This window comes from Notothenia coriiceps, unplaced genomic scaffold (assembly GCF_000735185.1).
Source record: "Notothenia coriiceps isolate Sejong01 unplaced genomic scaffold, NC01 NC01_scaffold00004485, whole genome shotgun sequence".
NCBI classification, from domain to species: Eukaryota; Metazoa; Chordata; class Actinopteri; order Perciformes; family Nototheniidae; genus Notothenia; species Notothenia coriiceps.
In genome coordinates this window covers 577787-599063 of record NW_011337186.1, presented here as the reverse complement: position 1 = coordinate 599063, position 21277 = coordinate 577787, and the positions used below count along the sequence as shown (strand labels likewise).

At 45.4% G+C, this 21277-nt stretch overlaps 1 protein-coding gene across 8 annotated transcripts in view; it reads right to left on the bottom strand.

Moving 5' to 3' along the window:
* Positions 1-21277, bottom strand: part of meis2a (Meis homeobox 2a) — an 81174-nt gene that overhangs the window by 40632 nt on the left and 19265 nt on the right. For 7 of the 8 annotated variants that reach the window (XM_010767556.1, XM_010767558.1, XM_010767551.1 and 4 more), the window contains exon 8: positions 8593-8738. In XM_010767556.1, the coding sequence (XP_010765858.1) occupies positions 8593-8738 (146 nt within the window). The remainder of the gene's footprint in view (positions 1-8592; positions 8739-21277) is intronic. The other variant, XM_010767553.1, reaches the window with a different exon arrangement.

Genomic DNA, 21277 nt, shown 5'->3' with positions numbered 1-21277 from the left:
GTAGGCAGATAAAGAAGAACAAGGGAGGAGGGGGATGAATGCTGAGCCACCTGGGATAGATAAGCCGGCTCAATGTGTTGGAGTGACACAGTTTGTGTGTAAAAACGTTGGTGTGTGTACCTGATTGTATACATGTGTGTGTGTGCATGCAGTCTTGCTTATCTGCTAGGACATGTATGCATGTTTCTTTCAGTGTGTGTGTGTCTAACGTGACCCCTGGTCAGGGAGTCCTGTAACAGGAGCGCACCTCCGGTTCTGCGAGCTCTCCTCTCAGTGTGCTAAACAGCCACCTGAAGACAGGATTAGCCATTGTGACCCGGCCCCAGAGGTAACCGAGATACACCTCCGGGGACAGACATGAAACGCACACTGTCACGTGTTTGCAGAGACACGGCCAGGTGGGAGGAGACATGCACAGGAGAAGATAGAGAGAGCTGTAAAATGGAGACAGGATGGGACAGGTGGTGGCAGGGATTGTAAGTGCAAACAGGACACCTATAAGAGGATGAATATAAGTAGGATACCGTATAATGTAGAGCAAGCTAAGTTGAAGGTGTCAGCGGTGTTTGCTGTTGTCTACTGCAAACAAAGACTCAGAGCATAAGAGGATTGTGCGACCCAACTCGGTGCCTTGGGGTAGCTGAGATTTGTGCCTGCATGGAAATTGATGCCTGTCAGCCTGTCTATGACTCAACTCTGACAGCAGGCATGCATGTGTGTTTCTGAGTGCACATACAAAGTGTGCGTGCTGTGACAAATGAGCTGTGCTTAATTTGCGACTGATTATGCGGGCTGCTGGTGCCCTAAACCCCTTTGAACTTGTAATTGCCCCTGGTTTCAGTAATGAACATTAAGGAGGATTCAGAAACGTGTGGCTAATTACACATTTGCCCCCTTTTTCATTTTCTTCATCTTTTAATGCAGGATGAGAAAGGGGAAAAGGAGGAGCAGGAGTAGTAGTAGGCGGATGAGAGCCAAAGAGGAGGTTCTGGGTTGCGAGGCTGTTGTCGCCCTCTTTATCTAAATAATTGTACAAGCTGGTTTATGGGCTTAAGAGAGGTGCTTTGTGTGTCAGTCGCTGTAGCCTGGGGGATATGGGGGACTAGCTTTCCCCATGATCAATATTCAGAGATTCACATCTGGAGCCAAGGCCTGCTCTGCTTAGATTTGGATGTATATATATATTTATTTTGTATTTGATTTTCTTTCTTTGATTCTCTTCCTTCTCTATCCATCTGCTTTTTCTTATCAGCTATTTCTGATACAGGGGTAGCTATCTATCACATATGCTCATTTGTATAGCCTTACATGATCTTAGGGGGATGTAGCTGCAGAGAAATGTGGATGTCTGAAGTGAATGAGGTCGGCTCTGTGTGGAGAACAGACACTAACATCACACGGCTCAATATATATGCTAGACAGAGCTGCTTGAGCAATGGAGCATTCTGGGTAAATGGCTGTGGTGCAGGGAGGGTCCACTGAGGCCTGTGCGGGGGGAAGAGTCGGGGAAAGAAGCAACAAATTGACCCGCCCAGCCTCAGTCTTTGATGTGGACCGGGCTCTCTCTTAAAAACTAGTCCATATGTTCAGAGAGGAAAAGCGAGAGGATATCAATGGGGTAAAAAATGAAAAGGTGAGGAAGTGGGGGGAAGAGGTGAGAACAAGAGACATGGCTCCCAGTTATAAGGACCCCACTGTGCAGGAATCCCACTGCCTGCCCCTGGACAGACCGCTGGGCAAAACAAAAGCACGCATTCGAGAGCAGTAGGAAAAGGGAGGAGAGAAAAATCACACAAAATGGCAGGAGTGGGATTTGGTGCAGCAAGGGTCTCATGACAAACTAAACAGTGAAACACAGGGTCTGTTTTTAATTTCTACTCAATGCCTCCATCCCTCAACCTTTTCTCTCTCCTCGCCTCCCTCCCTCCTGAAGCCTAGTTTGCCGTTTCCACGGTTGTGCTGCTCCTTTTCCCTTTTCCATTATTCTTCTCTTGTTGTGAGATGAATATCAAAGCAATGCTGGGGCAGCTTGGAGGCCTGCAGCAGAATATCATTGGCCTCAATGGTCCCCAGCATGTAGCATCCACCGTTCTTGCCACAACCCCGCAATCAACCGTTGGGGGAAGAGGCGAGCCTGCAGGGCGGCACCCCAGCTAGGGTAAGGGGTAATTTGAGGAAACCAGCTCTAAGATGTGAAACCAAAATCCTCTTATACATTTTGTTATGAGTAAGATAACCCCAAATGTGTAGAAAAGGGAAAACGGCGCAGAATCAGCCACCACCATCTTAATAACCTTGGTTTTCCACCGGGGGCATGTACATTATCACAGCATCCCTTGCGGGGTCCCTTGTGACGTCATTCAGCCCAATTTCTCATGGAGTCGGCTCAGCCAGGCCCTAGCAGACGGATCAGTGTTATGACTACAGCAGCAGCGGATTGCACTGCTGTGCTGAAGGCAGGGAAACAGTGCCGGCTTATTCTCCGTGGAGCATTGGGCCTTAAAGAGGTCTCTTCAGCTCTGTTCATGTGTTCTTGGAGGAGTCCCTCACTGTTCAGGGATGTGAGTTTTTAAATCTGACTGCCCTCCCCAGGTCTCGCCCCTGTTGTACTTTGTTGTGGTCAGGGCATGTGCAGTCATCTCTACAGGGGCCGGTCAAACTCATGCTCTGGTTTTCCATGATGACACCAATGTCTTGCACATACACTCTGCCCCTTGCTTTTGTCTTACTGGTGTATATGTGGAGGGTTCCCTTTTTTTTCTTTGGGCAAACACTGTGCAGATTCACACAGCTTAATCACCTCCATGCAGTGGGAATGTGTCGTAAACAGTCCCTTAGCGTAGGCACTCATTTCTGCTACTTCATTAAACAACCTGCTTCAAAATGCAAACAGCAGGAATGGAAATTAACTTGGAGGGAGGGAAAAGGGAGGAAATATGAGGCAGAGGGTGGAGAAGTGTTGGGGTTTTCGCAGGTGTCTCTGAATTTCCACATGCACAACATGATGCACATGTATAAGGTAAACAGCCTATAGGGGTGAAAAATAAAAACATACACACTGTAAAGTGTATGCAAGGTTTACGTGCCGTGCTTTATACGTCAGTGGATTCCACTTTGGGTATGTTGGCTTTGAAGTGCAACTTTGACAGAAAGGGTCTAGGGGGCAAAGTGTAAAGGTCTGGTGTTGGAGCATGAAACAAATTAGGGCTTATTACATTCTAATGCAACACTAAACCTCTGGAACGGCTACCTACTACGCTGAAGTACACTGTAAACAAGGCTTTCATCAGCCACTGATCTGCAACACCCTTTCACTAGGAAATGACTGCAAAGCTGCTCTGCAATGAGATGGCAAAGTTGATGCGGCCCATTATATAATTATACAGCCTGTGAAAATTGGACGTCACTGGATCCCACTTCTAAGCTTTCCTTCTTTGCTCTACTCTCTGCCTCTGCCAAAAAGCATCTTGTTGACATGGTTGATTTGTTGACAAGTAAGGATTCTTGTGTGAAATAAAGAATTTCTTAAGTGTGTTTTCATTGTAGTGTCTGAGTCTCTTTCCATGCTGTCGTAGCCCCTCTGTGGTGGCCCGGCTGGGGAAGAACAGATGGCAGGCTGAGGTGGCTTGTGTCTCTGTTTTCCAGGGTCGCTGAGCAGCCACTATTAGAACACAGCGACTAGACAATGGCTTGGCCTCAAACCCCCAAAGATCTCCTTCAGAGTCATTATCAATGACTTTCAATGACTCCTGTGCTAAACATGACCAAACTACCCTGTCATATTGTCACTAACGCCTGTTTTGTAAACACATGTACAAAGGCTTTGGGTGTTTTCACAAAAGTAATGTGATGACTCTTTTTCCTGCGTCTCCCACTGATAGTCACACATTTGGGCAGCGGCAGTGAACCAAACTGTCGCCTGGGTTGCTACGGGTGACTGGAGAGCTGACTTTTGGGCTCCGAGGCAAACGAGCACATGACAGATTAGTGTGTGGGCCTCCTCCAGGCTTCCACCTCTGTGACCCTCAGGATCCCCCTCCTCACCCTTGCTCCTACCCCTAAATCCCCCCCCCCGTCCTTCTGCTTTGTCTCCACCTTCTCTTCATCCAAACACACAACATGCAAAGAAAGTAAAAAGCTTCTTGAGACTTTTTGTGTCTTTAAAAAGTAAATTTTTCAAAAATCAACAATGTGATGTGAACTAACTATCTAAGCATAATTTATTTTTCATAAAGATAGTGTTCTATGTATACTGCGAACAAAACGTGAGAGCAGCAACTATGGAATAAACAGCTTTCAGCAGTTCAGTGTAAAAGGAGAAAGGGCTTGGGTATTTCAAAGTGTTTGCAGATGTGTGTCTCCACCAGTTAAATGCTACTTGTACTGGAACAACACACAAGGATTAGAAGGACTAGAGGAGCTTAAACAAAACTGGGGTTCCAACAGAGCTCACTGTTTAGTCTACTCAAACAACATGCCCTCTCTTTTTGAGGGATGGACTTGTACACTTGTTTATCGTATGGGACAAACATCCGTTGCCAGGGTTTGGCCTTGCCTGTGCCTATGTCTTGTGAATGACCCTAGCTGGCTCTTTTATAAGCGTCTATAAAGGGCGGTTGAGAGAAAGGCTAGGAGGGCTCGACCTGACGATGACACCCTGTTGTCATGGAGACTAATGCTATGTTGGGCAGTGTAGGTGGGTGGGGGGGCACTGTCATTAGTGTCTAATGATATTTGCGGCACTCATCTCCTCACAAAGTTTGATGTGTCCGCACTGTGGTTAACGCCTGTATTAACAGGGCATCTTTTGAGCTGGCTGTAATCATTTAAGATATATTTTCATTCTTTCAAAGCATTACACAAACTGTTTTAATACTATGGATGTGGCAAAACGATGGAGCATTGTACTAATACAAATATCTGAACATTCATCTAATACCACATGAACGTTTCCCATCTGAACTCAGTTCTGCTGCTCACAGTCCAAGGTCTTTCCAAATGACCAAGGGATATATCACTTCCCTTTCAATGAGCCCAGGGGACCAATACACCTGGCTTAGCAGCTTAACAGAATTTCCCCAAACACCCAGGCCAAAGGGTGGCCCGACACAAAACCTGAGACGCTTGATGCTTGAGAGGGCTACCTCTTTACTCATCTGACTGACCACTCTCCCCCTCTCGCTCAATTCTTCCCTCCCTCCCTTTTTTTAAGCTAACACATACACACGTGTGCCAACCCTCAACTGGCCTGGCTTGCTCCTGAGGTCCCCTATTTATTTTCATAGGTGTTTGAGGGTTTACACTAGTCAAAAGACAAGGCCAGAGCCCAGAGTGGTATCTTTGTATCTGAGTGCTTCCTGTTTTCATTGCGTGGCCGACCCTTGTCTTTACAGGGGTGAGTAAGGGCTAGCAGGGGGCTAGCAGGGGGTGAGAGGAAAGGAAGGCCAGGGGCACCAAGGGGCTAATTGTAGATTTTAGAGTTTTCTTTGGCCAAAAAAGGGGCATCACCTAGTGTAATATAAGAACAATTCCCATCACGGCATCTATACTTCTCTCCCTTACACACAATTGTTTCTCTTCTTCTATCTTACAATCCCTCTACCTGCCTACCCTCTTATGAATTGTGTAGTCCAATGCTTTTGAAGTGCAGTATAACATTTTACCCCTTACAGGGAAGTTTACCTTTCTGATAACATAATCTCCCTGTAGTATTGAAAAGCTTATACCAACAGTCTGGGATTTTCCTTCCCCTAATGTGGCTGGAAGACATCCAGAAACTCGTAGGGAGGGAGAGGGGTATTAGAGAAAGAAAGAGTGGGAGGGAGGATGGAAGGTGGGAGTGAAGAGACAGTCTGACCGTCTTCTGCCAGCTAACACCAGCTGATCTGTCCTGCCGTTTGCCAATTACATATGGGGCATTTAAGGTTGCCAGCTCACGTGCTTTCAACAACATGTGCATATGGGCTCAGTCTGAAAGAGCTCAGAGATTTATCAATCCCTGTACACACTCACCGTGGAGTCTTTGCACATTTCTGTTCTGTTTGGCAACAAAAACTGTATGTTTCCCTAGAACGTTAGCATGGTAGGGATGTTGGCAACCTGCTATATGTGACTGTCGTGAAGAAAAGCATCTTGTGATTTCTCCCAAGAGAGTGTGAGGTCAGAGTGAAGCAAAGGAGGGTGGGAGGGGAGAGGGAGAGGGCAATTTTGTTATACTGAATCCAAAAGCCAACAGTTGTTACTATTGGCCTGTGTTGTTTTTCGGTGTGTGAGGGGGGGTCCAGTCCTTTTGAGCTTTTCAGAAGATGTGACAATAGCTGGATGTTGAGAACATATGTAGAGAGACCCCTGTGGCTCATAGAAGAGGAGCTCCATGCTGGCCCGGCAGTTTGAGGAAAATACAAGGCCGCTCCTTTCACTCCTCACCCCTCAGTTAATGAATGCATGAATGGCAGAATGCCGCTATAGGCCATTCAGGGGCCAAAGTCCCCAAGAATTCACCCTTGCACAAACGCATCCAGCAAAGGCAAATACATTTGCTTAACAAATTAAAAGAAAGGAGAATGGCTAATGGGTGTGTGTGTGTGTGAGGGAGAGAGAGTTTATTGGTGGGAGAATTGGATGGTGAGAAGGGGGATAATTCAATTAGTCCTCTTCCTCAGTAGAGAAATGAAGGCAGGTTAAAAGGGAGGGATTATTATTTGTACAAGACTGGCCAGGGCTTTACACAAAAGAAACAAATAAAGATTGGAGAGAACATCTACAAGCAGGGGATGGGATAAAGGAGAGAGGGACAGAGAGCGCTTTGAAAGCTCTGCTCTGTCTGAATTAACCAGCGCTCTGAAAAAATGTGCCTGTGCCCAACATAGGGCTCTCATTCCCCCTCCTTTGCTTTCCACTCTTTCAATTGAGTTTTAAAACAATTCTAAAGATAATCGTTGGCGACTCTTCCAAAAGCTCTGTATGCTTCATTATGTCAGCAGCACTGAAGCAGTTTGAGGCCTTTGCCAGGACAGATGCTAAATAATTACTTTTTTAATCTTAATTCAAGTTAGGTTTACAGTAAAACATACAGTACTATCTGCTTTAATAAAAATGTTGCCAATGTTGTTTGCCTCTTTAGAGCACAAACAAGGCATCGTTCCTTCAAAATTATAAAAAGAAAATGACCTAAAGCAAAAACAAAGCAGAAGCAAATAAAGCAAAAACATTTTAGAGGAGTTGATTCTGCCTCCGGCCCTCAGCCACTGAATGGTCTGAACGGTTTGGTGAGAGGTCTCCAGTCAGGGAGCGATGAAGCTGTGAACAGCTGTGAAGTCATTTTGATAATGATGAGAATAATAAGCATGCAGACTAGCGTGGTGGAGCCGCTAAGGCCTGCGAGGCTCAGGGCTTTGCTGTTGCAGCTTCACTGCTCCTGAATAGATAAAAGTGATTAAAGCACTCCTGATTATCCCTGACCAATATGTAATGGATTACAGGCCTTTCAATTAGGCCGTATTTGCTGGCCACACATTACTTGGGCTTTTGGTTAGGTAATCAGGGTACAGGAGCTTTGGGCAGGTGGCTGGGCATTGGTAAAGAGGGGGGGGTACAGAGTGCACAAGGGCTGCCTGACCCTCTTAAATGTGTGGATGATCCATAAGACTGAACCTCTAAAGCAAGTCTCCTTTACTCTCTCTTATTGTACTTCTCCCTCCCCCCTACACTGTCCCCTCCATCTCTGGGACAGGGAGCCACGTGCTCCAAGAGCAGCTTATGTGTCCTGGTGAGGCCACCTCCTTCTGAAATCTGACCTGTGTTGCAAAATCAATACAGCCCGATGTTCTGATAATGTCCTGACATTAGTGAGGGTGGGGGGGACATGTGGTTCATCCCCTTTTACATGACACACACAGACAGACGGAGAAACAGACTGACACACACATAAATGGCTAGGCAGGAGAGCAAAAATAAGGATGTACCTCCAACATGAGCTATAATGTCCCAAAGTAAAGAGGATTATAATATGTGAAACTGACCAAGAGATAATAGATTAAGTCTTTGCTCATTTCAAATAAAAAAACAAACATTATTTTGGTGTTGGTCTATACAATGTGTACCCATAAACCTCTTCAAATCTAGACTTACTTATAGTAGTTAGTGTAAAAACAAATATTTATGTTTGATTTCAATTTCCATTTGTACTTGACCTGAATCTTGACACACCTTTAATAGCAGTGGCTACCATTGCTCTTAATCTGCCCCAGCATCTCATATTGGAGTAAATGTCTTGGATTGTTGGTCCCTCTTACTCAGAGTGTGCTGAGCAGAGTAAACAGTCCAAACTGATTAGATTGACCTGGTCACTGTGTCCCTGTGACAGGTGGCTGACAGGTGAGCATCACAGCTCAGCTGTCACTCAGTCCCTCAGTAACGACTATGTGACAGGTGTGTGTGTGTGTGTGTGTGTGTGTGTGTGTGTGTGTGTGTGTGTGTGTGTGTGTGTGTGTGTGTGTGTGTGTGTGTGTGTGTGTGTGTGTGTGTGTGATTATACCTGGGTTGTTTTCTTACATGTGTATCTCCCCAAAGAAAGGTAATGGCTGTGCTTACCGTGAGATGCTGGAACAGCCACGCCCTCATGATGTTAGTGGCCACCTTGGGAAAAATGCCACGCTTTTTCTGCCTCTTCTTATCCTTGTCCGGATCATCGTCATCTCCTGTGCCGGGCGATGCAACGCTGTTGTCTAAGCCATCTCCTAGACAGAAACCAAATTAGGGGTTAAATAACATCCCACTACAACACTGGCTCAGAATACAGTTTTTAAAGAAAATCCTGATCTCAAAATTCTCAGAGCTACAGACACTCAAAGCTGAGTTTAAGGCTTATGAAAAATGGATAAACGGACAAATACCAGCGATATATAGGATTTCAAAAGAACTGAGGGGTAGAGGATCGCCAAAGCAAAGCCAGTGTTGTGTAGTGAAGATATGGAGGTAGGGGGATTTAGATGGCCTTAGAGGAAGGTCTGTACAGTGAGTGAGGGGTTTACACAGAGGCCTAGCAGAGTTGTTGTATGCCCCAGAGCACGGGAGAGGGGAATAGGGGTTAATGACGGTAATGTTATGGTTGGACGCTGAAACACTAGGTTCCTCACTCAGTTCTACAGTAGGAGGAGGAGGAAAGAGAAAAAAATGGAGCCAGAGGACAAGGAGCCTTCAAGTACAGTAGGGGCCTCGGACTCATGTCATTAATTCAATTAAATTTGCATGCTTGACATAATGTAGAGCATTTTCTTCTTCATCTTTTGAAGGGAGCCAAAGGGTACAGGACGGAGACATATACAGTAATACACAGACATTCATAAATTCATGTTGCGTGCACAGACACACTCACATACAAACAAAACTCAAAGGAGTTGATCATTCACGGCATCCAGTGTAGACGCATGAGTACTAAAGTAGGGATGTGATTTGGGGTGGTTCATTGTTGCACTTCGATGCACATAATGGACTTGTCTGCCTCCCCCACCCCACCCCGAGCCCCAACTCTGTTAGTCCTCCTCTCCCACTCCCTTTCCTCGCAGCAACCCCTCCCCTAGGTGATTCCGCCACAAGATTAGCATGACAGGCCAGCGGCGGCTTCGCCTGCATTAATGTCCGTCAGCGTTTGATTTCAAGAAGAAAACATGCACATAACCAAGGCACGATTTCTCTTTTAAACCGAAGTTTCCATCTTTGTTCTTTGCCTTTTTCTTGTTCCTCTTCCTCGGCATTAATTGTGCATTAGCAAAAATGATTTACTTTTAACAGTCATAGTTATTTTTTCTTGCCCCCGGGCACAAATGCCTTGAAAGCCTTCCTTGAGGGCATCTAAATTATGTATCTGAAAAACTCCTCCACTAAGACAGCGAAGGACCCTGACATTCTCAAAATTCAGACTTGCATGTCCTCCTGTTTTTGGGGAGGCATCAATCACAACCACCTATACAAGCCTTAATCTCGCATAAATATTTGAACTAATAACATTAAAAAGGGGGAAAGAAAAAGGATCCGACTGGTGGCGTAATCAAATGCAAAATAAATGAAGAATACAAGGACAGCAGGGGCCCTCGCTTCAGACTACTTTTTCCACTTGTTCCTCTCCCTTGTTTTTCCCTCTTTTCCCTCTCTCTCTGTCTCTCTTTCTTTTCTTTCAGTGCACAGTGTTTTCCTTCCACATCATTAGCGCAGAGCCACACGAAAGAGGAAAACAGAGAAGTGCCGACTTTGTGCTCCCCGTGTGAAGTTAAAGAAGCAACAGCCCCTCTGAAGGACATATGGGAATGGGGACACAGACTAGGGGTGTTGTAATTGTAGAATGGGCATTCATTAGTGGCAAATGCCGTAAATCCCAGGCTAAGTACGAATCCTTGTTCAGGAAAGCCTAAAACAATAAACTTTGGTCTGGCCATAGCGCTACCCTGACTGTGAGGGGCTTCCTGAGAAATGCGAGCCAGACGGAAGTCAAGTCTTACTCCCCCAGTTTGCTTCCAAACTTCAATAACAACAACTAGTGAGCTGTGAATTTGAACCACCCTCCCCTTGTTTCTTTGCTTTGAGCTTCACTGAATAATGTTGATACACAGTTTGGTTGTTTGTTTGTTGCCGCTAGGTTTTGTGTTGTTTTTTTAGCTAGTCTCTAAATCCCTCTCCTGCTGTGAGCAGTCAGGCTCATCCAATGGAACCACACAGTGGCCAAAAGGCTAGCAGATTAATTTTATTGACGTTTCCATTTTCACTGCAATGCGATAGCCTCCCCCCTGGCCGGGGCCTGAGCGACCTGTGCGTATTTACAGACTGACCTGTCACTTCATTACCCAGCATGCTCGCTGCCTCCTGCCCTAGCCCGCAAGGGTGAAACCGGACTCCAAGGCTTTCAGCTACTCTCTCCCTCTGTCTTTCTCTCACATGCACATGGATACTGTCAAGTGTGCGCAGATCAGACATGTGGCGTTCAAGCACAAACGTTGTACTCAGTATTAATAGGGTCTTTGAAGAAAAATATACATGCAGAAATGTGTGTATTCAAAATATAGGAAGATCAAATGTGGACAGAAGGTGAAAAGAAAAAAAGAAGGACAGAAGAGGAACATGAAGAAGGAAAGTGAAGGAAATAAAGAGTAGAAAAAGAATAAAGAAGACCCAACTTGCACAACCTCATTACATCTAAAGGAGAGCTGGTGCTTTGCATCCACCCCCACTCCTTTCTTATGAGCGAGAGAAGGAACGCTGCAGGGCAAATTGTCCCAAACGCTAATGGCTTCTGACTGTTCCCTGGCAACTCTGCCATTCTAACCTGTGTGGATGTGCACTCTGAAAAAAAATGGGGAAAGAAAAAAAAAAGTGCAGGGCAGAGCAAGCAGGGGGAAGCGTCCCATCATCTGGCCATGTGACACAGATGGGGGTTGGCTATTAGGAGGCAGCCGAAAGGCCTAGGGGAGCCGAGGTGCTGGAGTGTAGCCCCAGGCACTTTTGGAAAAGCAGCGCCCTTGGAGACGGAAAAAAGAAAGCCCCCCCCTTCTCTCCCACTCTTTCCCCAGTCTCTGTCTGTCTTCCCTCAGTCTTTCCTCCTCTCTCCTTCTCCCTTACCCACTCTATCAAAATGTTGACCTAAAGTGCTTGCAATGAAAGTTTGTGCCTATTTTTATTCGCACGGAAATCGAGAAGGTGTAATCAGGCGAGATGGAAGACAATGACCAGACGCAATGAGGGCGAGAGTGAATGAAAACACTCGCAAACAAACAAGCACCAAGTCCAAGAGCGCATTACGCTCACATACATTCCCTCTCTCATCACCAGTGGGTGGTTATTAAAAATGCATTCAGATATATTGCCCTGTGAGTAAATTGGTCTCAGGGCTGAGCTCATTAACGGGCTGGGAAAGGACTGTAAACACACTGCAACTCTGCTTATCTAATGTTGGCACATTCAGGGTCGCTTCAGGATGCCTTGCTTTAGCACAGTGTGTCTGCGGAAAGTAAGAGGTAATTTGGGGGAGTCCTAATGACTCTAGAGATCATGCTTCACGTCTACGAGCCACCCTGCCCCTCGGGGAGCCACTGAGGTCAGTCAGGCCTGGAAGCGTTATGGATATGGCCGCGAGTAAAGCATATTGCGGGTCTATCAGAACGCCCTCCCTTTGCTGCTCTACCATTCCGATAAACTAACGCATGAATGAATAATGACTTGTCAATAGTTGGAGAACATTCAAACCCAGTCATGGTTAGTTATCAAATAACACCCCAGACGTGTTGGTCCCTGTACAATAAGAACATCTACTGAAAAGCCTCTAGACAAGCTTTAGATGTTGTGTGTGTATTATTCAAAGGCTGTGCAGCGATTTTGCACTGGGAGGCTCCGGCATTTGTTTCAGGGTAATGAAGCAAGAGTGTAGAGGCAGTGGCTTATGGAAGCTGTGGTTAAAGCGACTAATTACAACAGACCCCCCACAACCCCTGTCAGCCCAAACTAGTCAGGCATGTTCACCCGAGCTCACCCAAATGAAGAGGAGAGACCAACTCATGAGGGTAGTAAGAAGGAAAGAGGAGTGGAAGGAGAACAGAAGCTAAGAGGCTCCTTTGGCCTTCTCTACCTTAGCACACCACTGTGACCCTCCCTCCTACACCCTCCTCTTACACCACCTCTAGCCCTGCAGGCTTGGCCTCAGAGAATGAAGAGAAAAGAAGAAGGGGATTTAGAGCCTCCCTTTTCCCTCTTTTTCTCCTCAACTTTTCAGCCAACATAAGCGGCGTTTAGCACATTCAGTCCCCCAAATGGCAGCGAATGAGAGAAGCAGTGGGGGCTCCTCTTTTGTCCGTCTGGTTACCCCTTTTATTTACTCTGGATTTACGAAGGGGTCTTTGCCGGCTCTGGGACCACATGCTCTTGACGCACACACACAATCTCTCTCACATACACACATACACAAACACGTAGAGGCTCTATTCACACCAGTGGAATGGCCAGCCCTCTGTGCTGACGGGGGATTACAGGTCTTCTGGCTATAACCGCATGCTAGCAATATGCTCCTCACTCACGTAACATGCAAAACAGAAGAGTGCTAACGAGTAGAACATAATCCCTTTAATGATAAAACACACACTTGAGCGTCCAATTTCTAACAGTAAGTAACACATCGGTGTGACCACACACCATATGGTTTACTGCGCTCATTCAGATCCATACAGTAGATGAGGGCTCTAAACGGAACTCTTTTAGTGGGGCTGCACCACTGCAGCTAGTGTTTTACGCTGATTATTTCCTGATCTGTGCTTAAACAAGCAGCAGCCCCTTGCACTGGACCATAAAACAACAGCTTAGTAAACAGCAAGCATGCTGACAAATTGGTAGCGCTCAGGCCGGAGTCATTAACAGCCCTAAAACCTGTCAGAGCAATTACAACAAACTCTCTCCTTCAGCAAGTCCCGCTGCCAAACTCAGATGTCACAACCCGCCTCCTCCTTACCCTGTTACCACCAGGACACTGGCTAAAGGTGAAGCAGAGAGGACATTTTGCTCAGTTCTTCAATAGCCATGACACCAGGGAGCAATGAGGACGAGGCTCCATCTCATACACAGCAGTATCTGCATCCTGAGTGCAACGACTGAGTGGTTCCTTTTGCATGAGAAGTAATGCGTAGTTGTCTCCCCCAAAAACACATCATTAAGTGTTCCCTTAAATGAAGTGGAATAAGAGCTTCTAATTAGATGGTTTTTTTCTATGTGTGGGGAAGCGAGGCAGTCAGGCAGTAAGAAAGGCAGGGAGGGAAGGAAGGAGGGAGGAGGTGGGGGTAGTTGCTCAACAACTCCTGTACCTCCCTCCCTTCTCCGCCCCTTCTCTAAGCCCCCTAACCCTGCCATCAGGCAGATATCTCTCTGTCATCCCTGGAATGCTGGAGATAACTATCGCCTCTCCACCGATACAAGGCCTCTCTCCTCTCACAGGCACAGCTTTGACCCCACTGTGCACATCCCTACCATAGAGGATGAGGTTGAAGTGGAGGCAACGGAGAGAATGAGAGGGGAGGGGTTAGGGTGGAGGGTTGTAGGTAAAACTTGTTTTTAACAGCCAGTCAGGCTATTTTACCTTTTAATCCAAAATAGGGCTGGAGCAAAGCCACCCTCCCCTTACAGCCTCTCCCCTGGAGCCAAAGAAGACTAGTTCGTCCAGAAGGGTGAGGGAGGAAGGGTGATGGGGGGGAGGCAGGCTGCCTGGTTACTGCCTTTTCTCCAGAGTCACTGACTACAACTCTCTTGATCTTTTCATAAGATGATCTGTCTAACCCTTAAAATGTTTCACTGTGTGAAAAAAGGTATTCACACCATCCAATGCTGTACACTGAACACATTATTAGTTTGATTAACCTGACCTAAAATAACTCATTCCTCATGACATCATGATATCTAACATTTAGGGGTGCAACATGACTACTTTGAAGTTTTCTATTCCATGCATATACATGTGTATCTGAATGCACAGACAAGTGCTACTTTTATACAAATAAAATGATGTCAGCTGAGACAAGACTTTGCCATCCTAAGGGGGCTGTTATTTGAGGAGGGTAAAAGACCCAAAGAATAGAGATGGAATAAAGATGTATAAAAGAAAGGAGGCAGGCTGTTGCAGATGTCAGGACCCAATTTGCATGAATGGCAAAGGGCTAAATTGTAGGGGACGGGGGAGCTACCCTCCACCCCGCTCTTTTTGGGGGAACTAAAAGGGAGCTGTGATGCCCATGACTGCTCCTCACTCAGCAGACAGGGATCAGTGGCTAATGAAGGGCTTTGGGTCTCCACCAGACATTTCACACTCTCTGCCTTGCTGACAACTCCACCCCACTTCCCCCTGCACTCCAACACTACTCCTGTGCTCCCCTTAAACTCCAAATCGAATGGGGCTAATTGGTCTCACAGGTAATCGCAGTTCTTCTTGATAAACAAATGAACCAACCTGCCAATGCACCTGTCCAAACCTTGTTTCTGTCCAGGTAGACTTCGTCCTTCTTTTTCCCCCTTACTTAAGGGTACAATGGAGCTATTCTTGATCTTAGAGCTTACAATTTGCGCTACTCCCTCAATAATTTACAATTGTTATGAGAGAAAAACAGGGCTGGGATTCCACAGAGAAGCATGCCTACGCCTATTCTCAGGTTTGATGCTGCATTAAATATCAAAGAATAGGTATTTCCCAAAAGCAAGCGGGGCGATGTTGAATTGAAACAAGAATGATCATTAGTAAAACAAGCTGCTTCCACACTTTTCCTTTGTTAAATGACTAAGTTGCTCTACTTTGGAACAATAATGTTGTGAAAGCAGGGAATAAAGAGATGAGACAGACCAAAAGAAATGGAAAGCACGAAAATGCAAGAATCTGTCTAATAGTGAAAATTGCTTTGGAATCCTCGCTATTGCAAGCAGCCATGTGTTGGTTGCCAGTCTTAACTGAATGTGGTTTTGTGATTCAGAACAGCTTACAGTGTTTGAGGCAATGTATGACAACAGCATCAGCGGCGATGCTCTACCCTCAATTACAATTCAAACCAAAACAAACATACTCTCTGTTTTTATCCCTGAGAGCAGACAAAGACTTGGATTTATTGCAGACATCTTTGCCACACCTGATGGACAGTGGCATCAAAGTATATTTCAGCAGAGAGCTGAGGGGTTGGCGGAGTAAATGGATTTAAAGGTTTATAAATCAACAAGTCAACCATCAGATTGTAGCCTCTGCTCAGCAGCCCTCTCATCAGGCAAATGCCATGAAGTTTTTTTTTCTACTCGCTTTCTTTTTTTTCCACACAAATGTCCTGGAGGCAGGGAACAAAGCGAGCAGAACTGATTACTGCGCTGCTGCCCCGCTCCGCCAGTCTAAACTCTGTTTGGCTTCCTAATGAGCTCACTAAAAACCCAATTCATCACCCATAACCCCTTCTCAACCTGCCTTGAAATCCCCCGTAGTGGGGGAGTCAAGGACAGTCCATGTGCAGGCTTTGGGCTGAGGTCAAGGACTGTGAGGGGTGGATATCAGCGGTAGGGGCAACAGCACGACCAAGGTTATTGTGACACTAGAGAAACTTCCTTTGGAGTTCCTGCGGTATCTAAACGTGTTCAGTGTACGTAATTCATTTCCTTTCAGCCAATCTTCTTCTTTGATCGTCACACTCTATGATTTCAATACATTTTTACTATTTGCGCACAATGTGTTGTTTTCTTTTTACTCTTTACACTAACCTCCCTTATCCCCTACGCCCCCCTTTTTGCCCAATACCAGCGGTGTCCCAGTCTGAGCGGAGGAATGTCCGGCTCGATGGCTGCAGCAGCGGGAATGTCCCGTTCCAGTCAGCGTTCGCACCAGAGATTTCAAGTTTAATACCCCTTCGTCCCATCCCCGCAAAGACAGGAATTTGGTGGGAAGGGAATGTAGTGGGATGGGGGGGATGAGAGAGTAGAATACAGTTCATCTATTAACGATGGGGCAAAGGAAGAGGGAGATGTGTACAAAAAGAAAGAAAGAAAGAGAGGATATTGTAGGGAGATGACAAACAGCTGAGAAGGTAGAAAAAGAGAAAAAGAAGGGAAGGCATATATCTTAATGAGGAGGTGGATGGGTGTTGGTTGGAAGGGAGGGGGTCAGAAACATAGAGGAGGGGGATGGAGGGTTGGGGTAAACTCCCACAGTTCCTCATTACATGGAGCTGAAATGATCCTCCTGACACCTGAGCTGTAACCAAGAGATTACAGAATTGATGAATCCTTGGTTTAAAATGCAGCTGTTTTATTCTGCTTTAGTAATTAATTCTTTTTCCGATAGTGTATTGATTAAGCGTAGCCCCTGATAAAGTTCAAACTGAGAGAGATCCCTGCGGGGCTTTGGCTTGGCCTGCTCTGGAGAGTCAATGAAAACTTCCTTCCTCCACCTGCATCTCTCTCTCTCTGTCGGCGCAGTTTACCCTCATAAATTAGTCAGGTCTGTGAGGAGTGAGTATCTGGCTTAGCTAATACTTGCTTTGTCTGGCCTCTTGCTAATACAATTCTCTGTTATGTTCATACTATCACACCTACACAAATGCAGAGGCCCTTTTAACAAAAACATTCATCTTAAGGGGATTTTTTTCTTTCTGGCATACTGACTGAAAGACTACATGTTCTCTTTGATACAGCTCTTTCACCTAGCAGCTGATTCCTCTGCTTCCCCCCTCCCTCGCTCTCATTCTCACCCTAACAGGGAATTATCGCATACACTGCGAGCGCATCTCCTTTCACAAAACTACGCGTTTTTCCATACAGCTGTGAGTGAGTCTGATCAACAGAGGGTAGAGTGGGTTTCTCCAGGGAGCCAACTAGCAGAAAAATCAGATACAGCTTTACAAGAGAGTCAGACGCTCATGTCTTGTCAAGACCCCTCACCTACTGGCTCCTTTACAAGTCAATAACCAGGGCCCAGTGTCCTCCACCGGGCCTTGGCACACATTCACCTTGTTCTATACAGGAAGCAAAGGCAGAGGGGAGCCCACAGCTACATTTCCCATGGTGTTAATACTGGATTATTCTGTACAGTATTATGAAGATAATATTGTATTTCTGCAGTGAAATATATTTCCACATCCTAACTGTGCTGGGACACTACAATTATCCCCAACACATAACATGGACTCCTCTGTCATTCCTGTAATACATAGTGACACATAATTGGTGACCCTGTGAGGACGGAAGAGCCATTTAAAAACCTTTTCCAATATTAAGAACTAATGAAAGAGTGAATGAATTATGAAAGGAGAAAGGAAAAATATAATTAGAAGGGGGAAGTAGTTCTTAATACATTTACTCGAGACTATTTCCTTTCGTTAATGGGGCCGCAGCATGCAGAGAGAGGGTTTTGACGAGGCAAGTATTGACTGTCCGCCCTGCTCCTTAAGGTAAATCCAGCAGGTCATTTCATTAAGGCCCAATTCCATGGCACTAATTTTGATTTTAGGGGCTTGACAGCTGTTGGCAGTGGAAATTGCTATGGCAGAAAAAGTGGAGCCTATTACTGCTGTGAAAAATACAAATTGAAAAGCCTTGGTTCACATTACTGCAACTCTGCCTTGCCGACTGTTCATAATTCTTATTCTTTGCATTCCTGGACCTCAGCTTTTGGATTTACACAGCAATATCATTTTAAATAATAGTCAAATGTAACAAATGCATGCAAATAAAAACATGTCTGCGAACAATAATGTACAGTTATTTTATATTAATTTACCAAAGATTTGTTTTTTTTATCTTCCAAACTAGGTATAAGCAATTCTCCATCACACCATGGCCACTGTAGGCGTCCTGCAGTGAGATGGACCCGACTCACAATGCAGGCTCCTTATCTTCTTGGCTTGCAAGTTAATAAGAAGCATTAAAATTCCAGAAGGAAGAAAAAGAAAGCTGTTCCTCTGATGCTATTAATTAGCAGTGCTCTATAGCTCTCAGCTTTTTGAAGCTCTCCATCTNGGGGGGGTGCGAAGGAGTAAGAGACGGCCAGGCCTGTGAGGCACAATCCAGATCAGATCCGTGTTTTCTTTGCATGTTATCTACCTCCTTTTTCTCTATCTCTAATGTTTTTTTTTATTTTGTCTCCCTCTCTTTCTGTATTTACAGTATCTCTTTCTCTTTATTCTGCTTGTCTCACTTTTTCTCCACCTAATTGTTTCCATCGACTGTTGGTCTGTTGTGTTGTTATTTTTTCAGTTGTGTTTGTTGTGCTGCTGCTGGGCTGTCCTGTAGGCCATGGTGCAGTGGTAAAGGCAGTTTTCCCCCCACCTAAAGAGCATTCTTTCCGGGGTCACAAGGTCAGGCTTCACAGATGTCTCCTGCAGACACTCAGTTGTCTAAGGACTGCATCCCTGGGAGTAAGCATTCGTTCAAAACAATGCAGCCCCCCTCTTTACTTTGGAAAATGTTAAATGTTTTTTCTTTTTTTGTCTCTCTTTTTCCTACCTCTCTGATTTCATTGTTTTATTTTTGAATATGTCACTATGTAGTGAGGGTAATTTTTCCAAGTTGGAGGTTTTTGTGCTTGGATAAAGAGAGAAAGAACTGGTTATCACAAGATAGTGGTGTTTTCTGCCTGCTTTCATTCTTTTAAAAAGTCCCCGTCTCCCTAAGTTTCCTGCAATTGTTCTAATGGGGCCTTAGTCATCCTTGCCTGATGGCAGAGGGAAAGATGCTTTTAAAGGTCTTAGTGTGTGTGTTGCCATGGGAGAAAAATGAAAACATGTAGTAACTGTCCTGAAATTCACACTGAGAGACATATACAAGAAGCCCCTAAGTAAGCAGGACAGAGGCCAAACAAAGAGAGACCCTAAATGAACAGAAAGACAATATTTGAACTACAACTGCGAAGCCTCGATCTCAACAAAAAAATGTATGGAAGAGAACTCCTTTGCCAAATGGCTTTCATTAAAAAGAAATCAGCTAGGGGGCGGAGCGGGACACTGGTAAAAGAGAGGAGATTGCAGCATTTAACATGCAAGTTCTGCCTCAGAACATGGAAAAGTGTGTAATTGGAACAACATTTAAAAAATCCAGGCAATGAGCTATCCCTGAATATCTTTCTCCTTTTCATCTCGCTTTTCCTTGTTCCTTTTTCTCTTCCCTCGTTTTGATATGGTGTGTTCGCTTCCCCCTCCAAACATCCTCTCTGTATTCTGCAAATTGATAACCCTCTAAATGAATTATGTTAAATGCATAATGAAGGTTTTCTCAGCTTCAGCCCTGCAGCCAGCCAGGATGGAGCTTCTCGTTTGGCATGTTTGATTCGTTTTGTTGCGCATTTAGCCCCAGTGTTCCTTCGGAGTGTTCACTGCTTGGGGCATGTAAATAAGAAATTATCCTTGCTGACTAACATGGCTAATACCTCCTCTGGGGTAATCAAAAATTATTAGACGCTTGCTTCCAATAAACATTAGGGCTCATGGCACTAACCACTGTCAAATCGCTCACCTCCGCCTGCTCCCCAATAGCCATAAAATGGGTGAACAAAAGTGATCAGGTGTGGAAAAAGCACGTTGAAACTGAGAGACTGCGGGACTTCTATTATGCCTAAAAAAGCAGCCCTCGGCTTTAAGAGTCATTAAAGCATGTACTAGAGTGGGAATCAGACGAGAAAATGAGCTTATCTTGCATAATGCCCTCAAAAGCTTTGCATAAACGTGAAAGATGTGCGCGTGAAAATCAGCAGCAGAGAGGAAGAACTCGGGATTGTAACACACTTCTTTTATGATCCTCCCACTCTCTTGGATGGCGGCAGCATGGTTAAAGCACTACCTGTAGGGTATAGCTGCTCTGCTATGTTCCAAATATGCTTCAGTGTGTAAACCCTCTTTTACACAAGGGAAAACCACACAGCAAGTGAACAAGCTATAGCTGGCCTTGCTAAGCCACTCTACTCAACCGCTTGCTGTCTCTGGGAGGGACCTTTTCTGTGATGTGGGGTTCGGATATTAGGGGGAGGAGAATTGGGAGGGTGGGGGTGGTGGAGGAGATTAAAGAGCCAAGGGAGGCAGAAGAAAGGAAAGAAAGTAAAAGAGCACAAGGCCCATTGGTCAAACACAAAGGGGGAGAGAGGGAAAGGACATTTGAAGTCAGGGTTAAACTCCAAATAAGCACACCTTAAACGGGCCTGTGTAAGCTGGCAGTCAGGGTTTTTGGACTTTCCCTGCAGGTGTGCCTTTGACAGACTTGGCCTCCATAACCTCTCTCTGATCTAGAATGGGGCCCGGGGTTGGACACAGAAGAAAACCAATGGCATCTTGCTGCCTCTGCTTCCCATTCTACGCCTATTACATTTACACACGCATGCTTAAACTCTCTGTAAACACACATACAGACACAAACACACTGCCAAACAAGCGGAAAACAAATCTGGTGAGGACATGAGCAATTGGATTATCACCTCTTAAGGGTGACTTCTTGGCTGACCCCCTTCAGGCAAGCCTGCTGAAACAAGACAGAAAATGTCCTGGGAAAACACTCTCCCTTTAAAGAACCGAAGCACTGTCATCCTTGTGAAAACACAGCGGCAACAGCATTAATGGACGAGGAAATGCCCTTTGGGGCACATGCTCAAATCCCTTTTAGACGTATTACATCAGACCCTTGTGCACTCCTCATCATCAACACATGCACTGGAGTAATCAGCAAAGGAACATGGGTGTGTAAACCCGATGAACTGACACAACAGCACTGCACTCAGCTTTGTTTTTGGCCCAAGCCTTTGCATAAA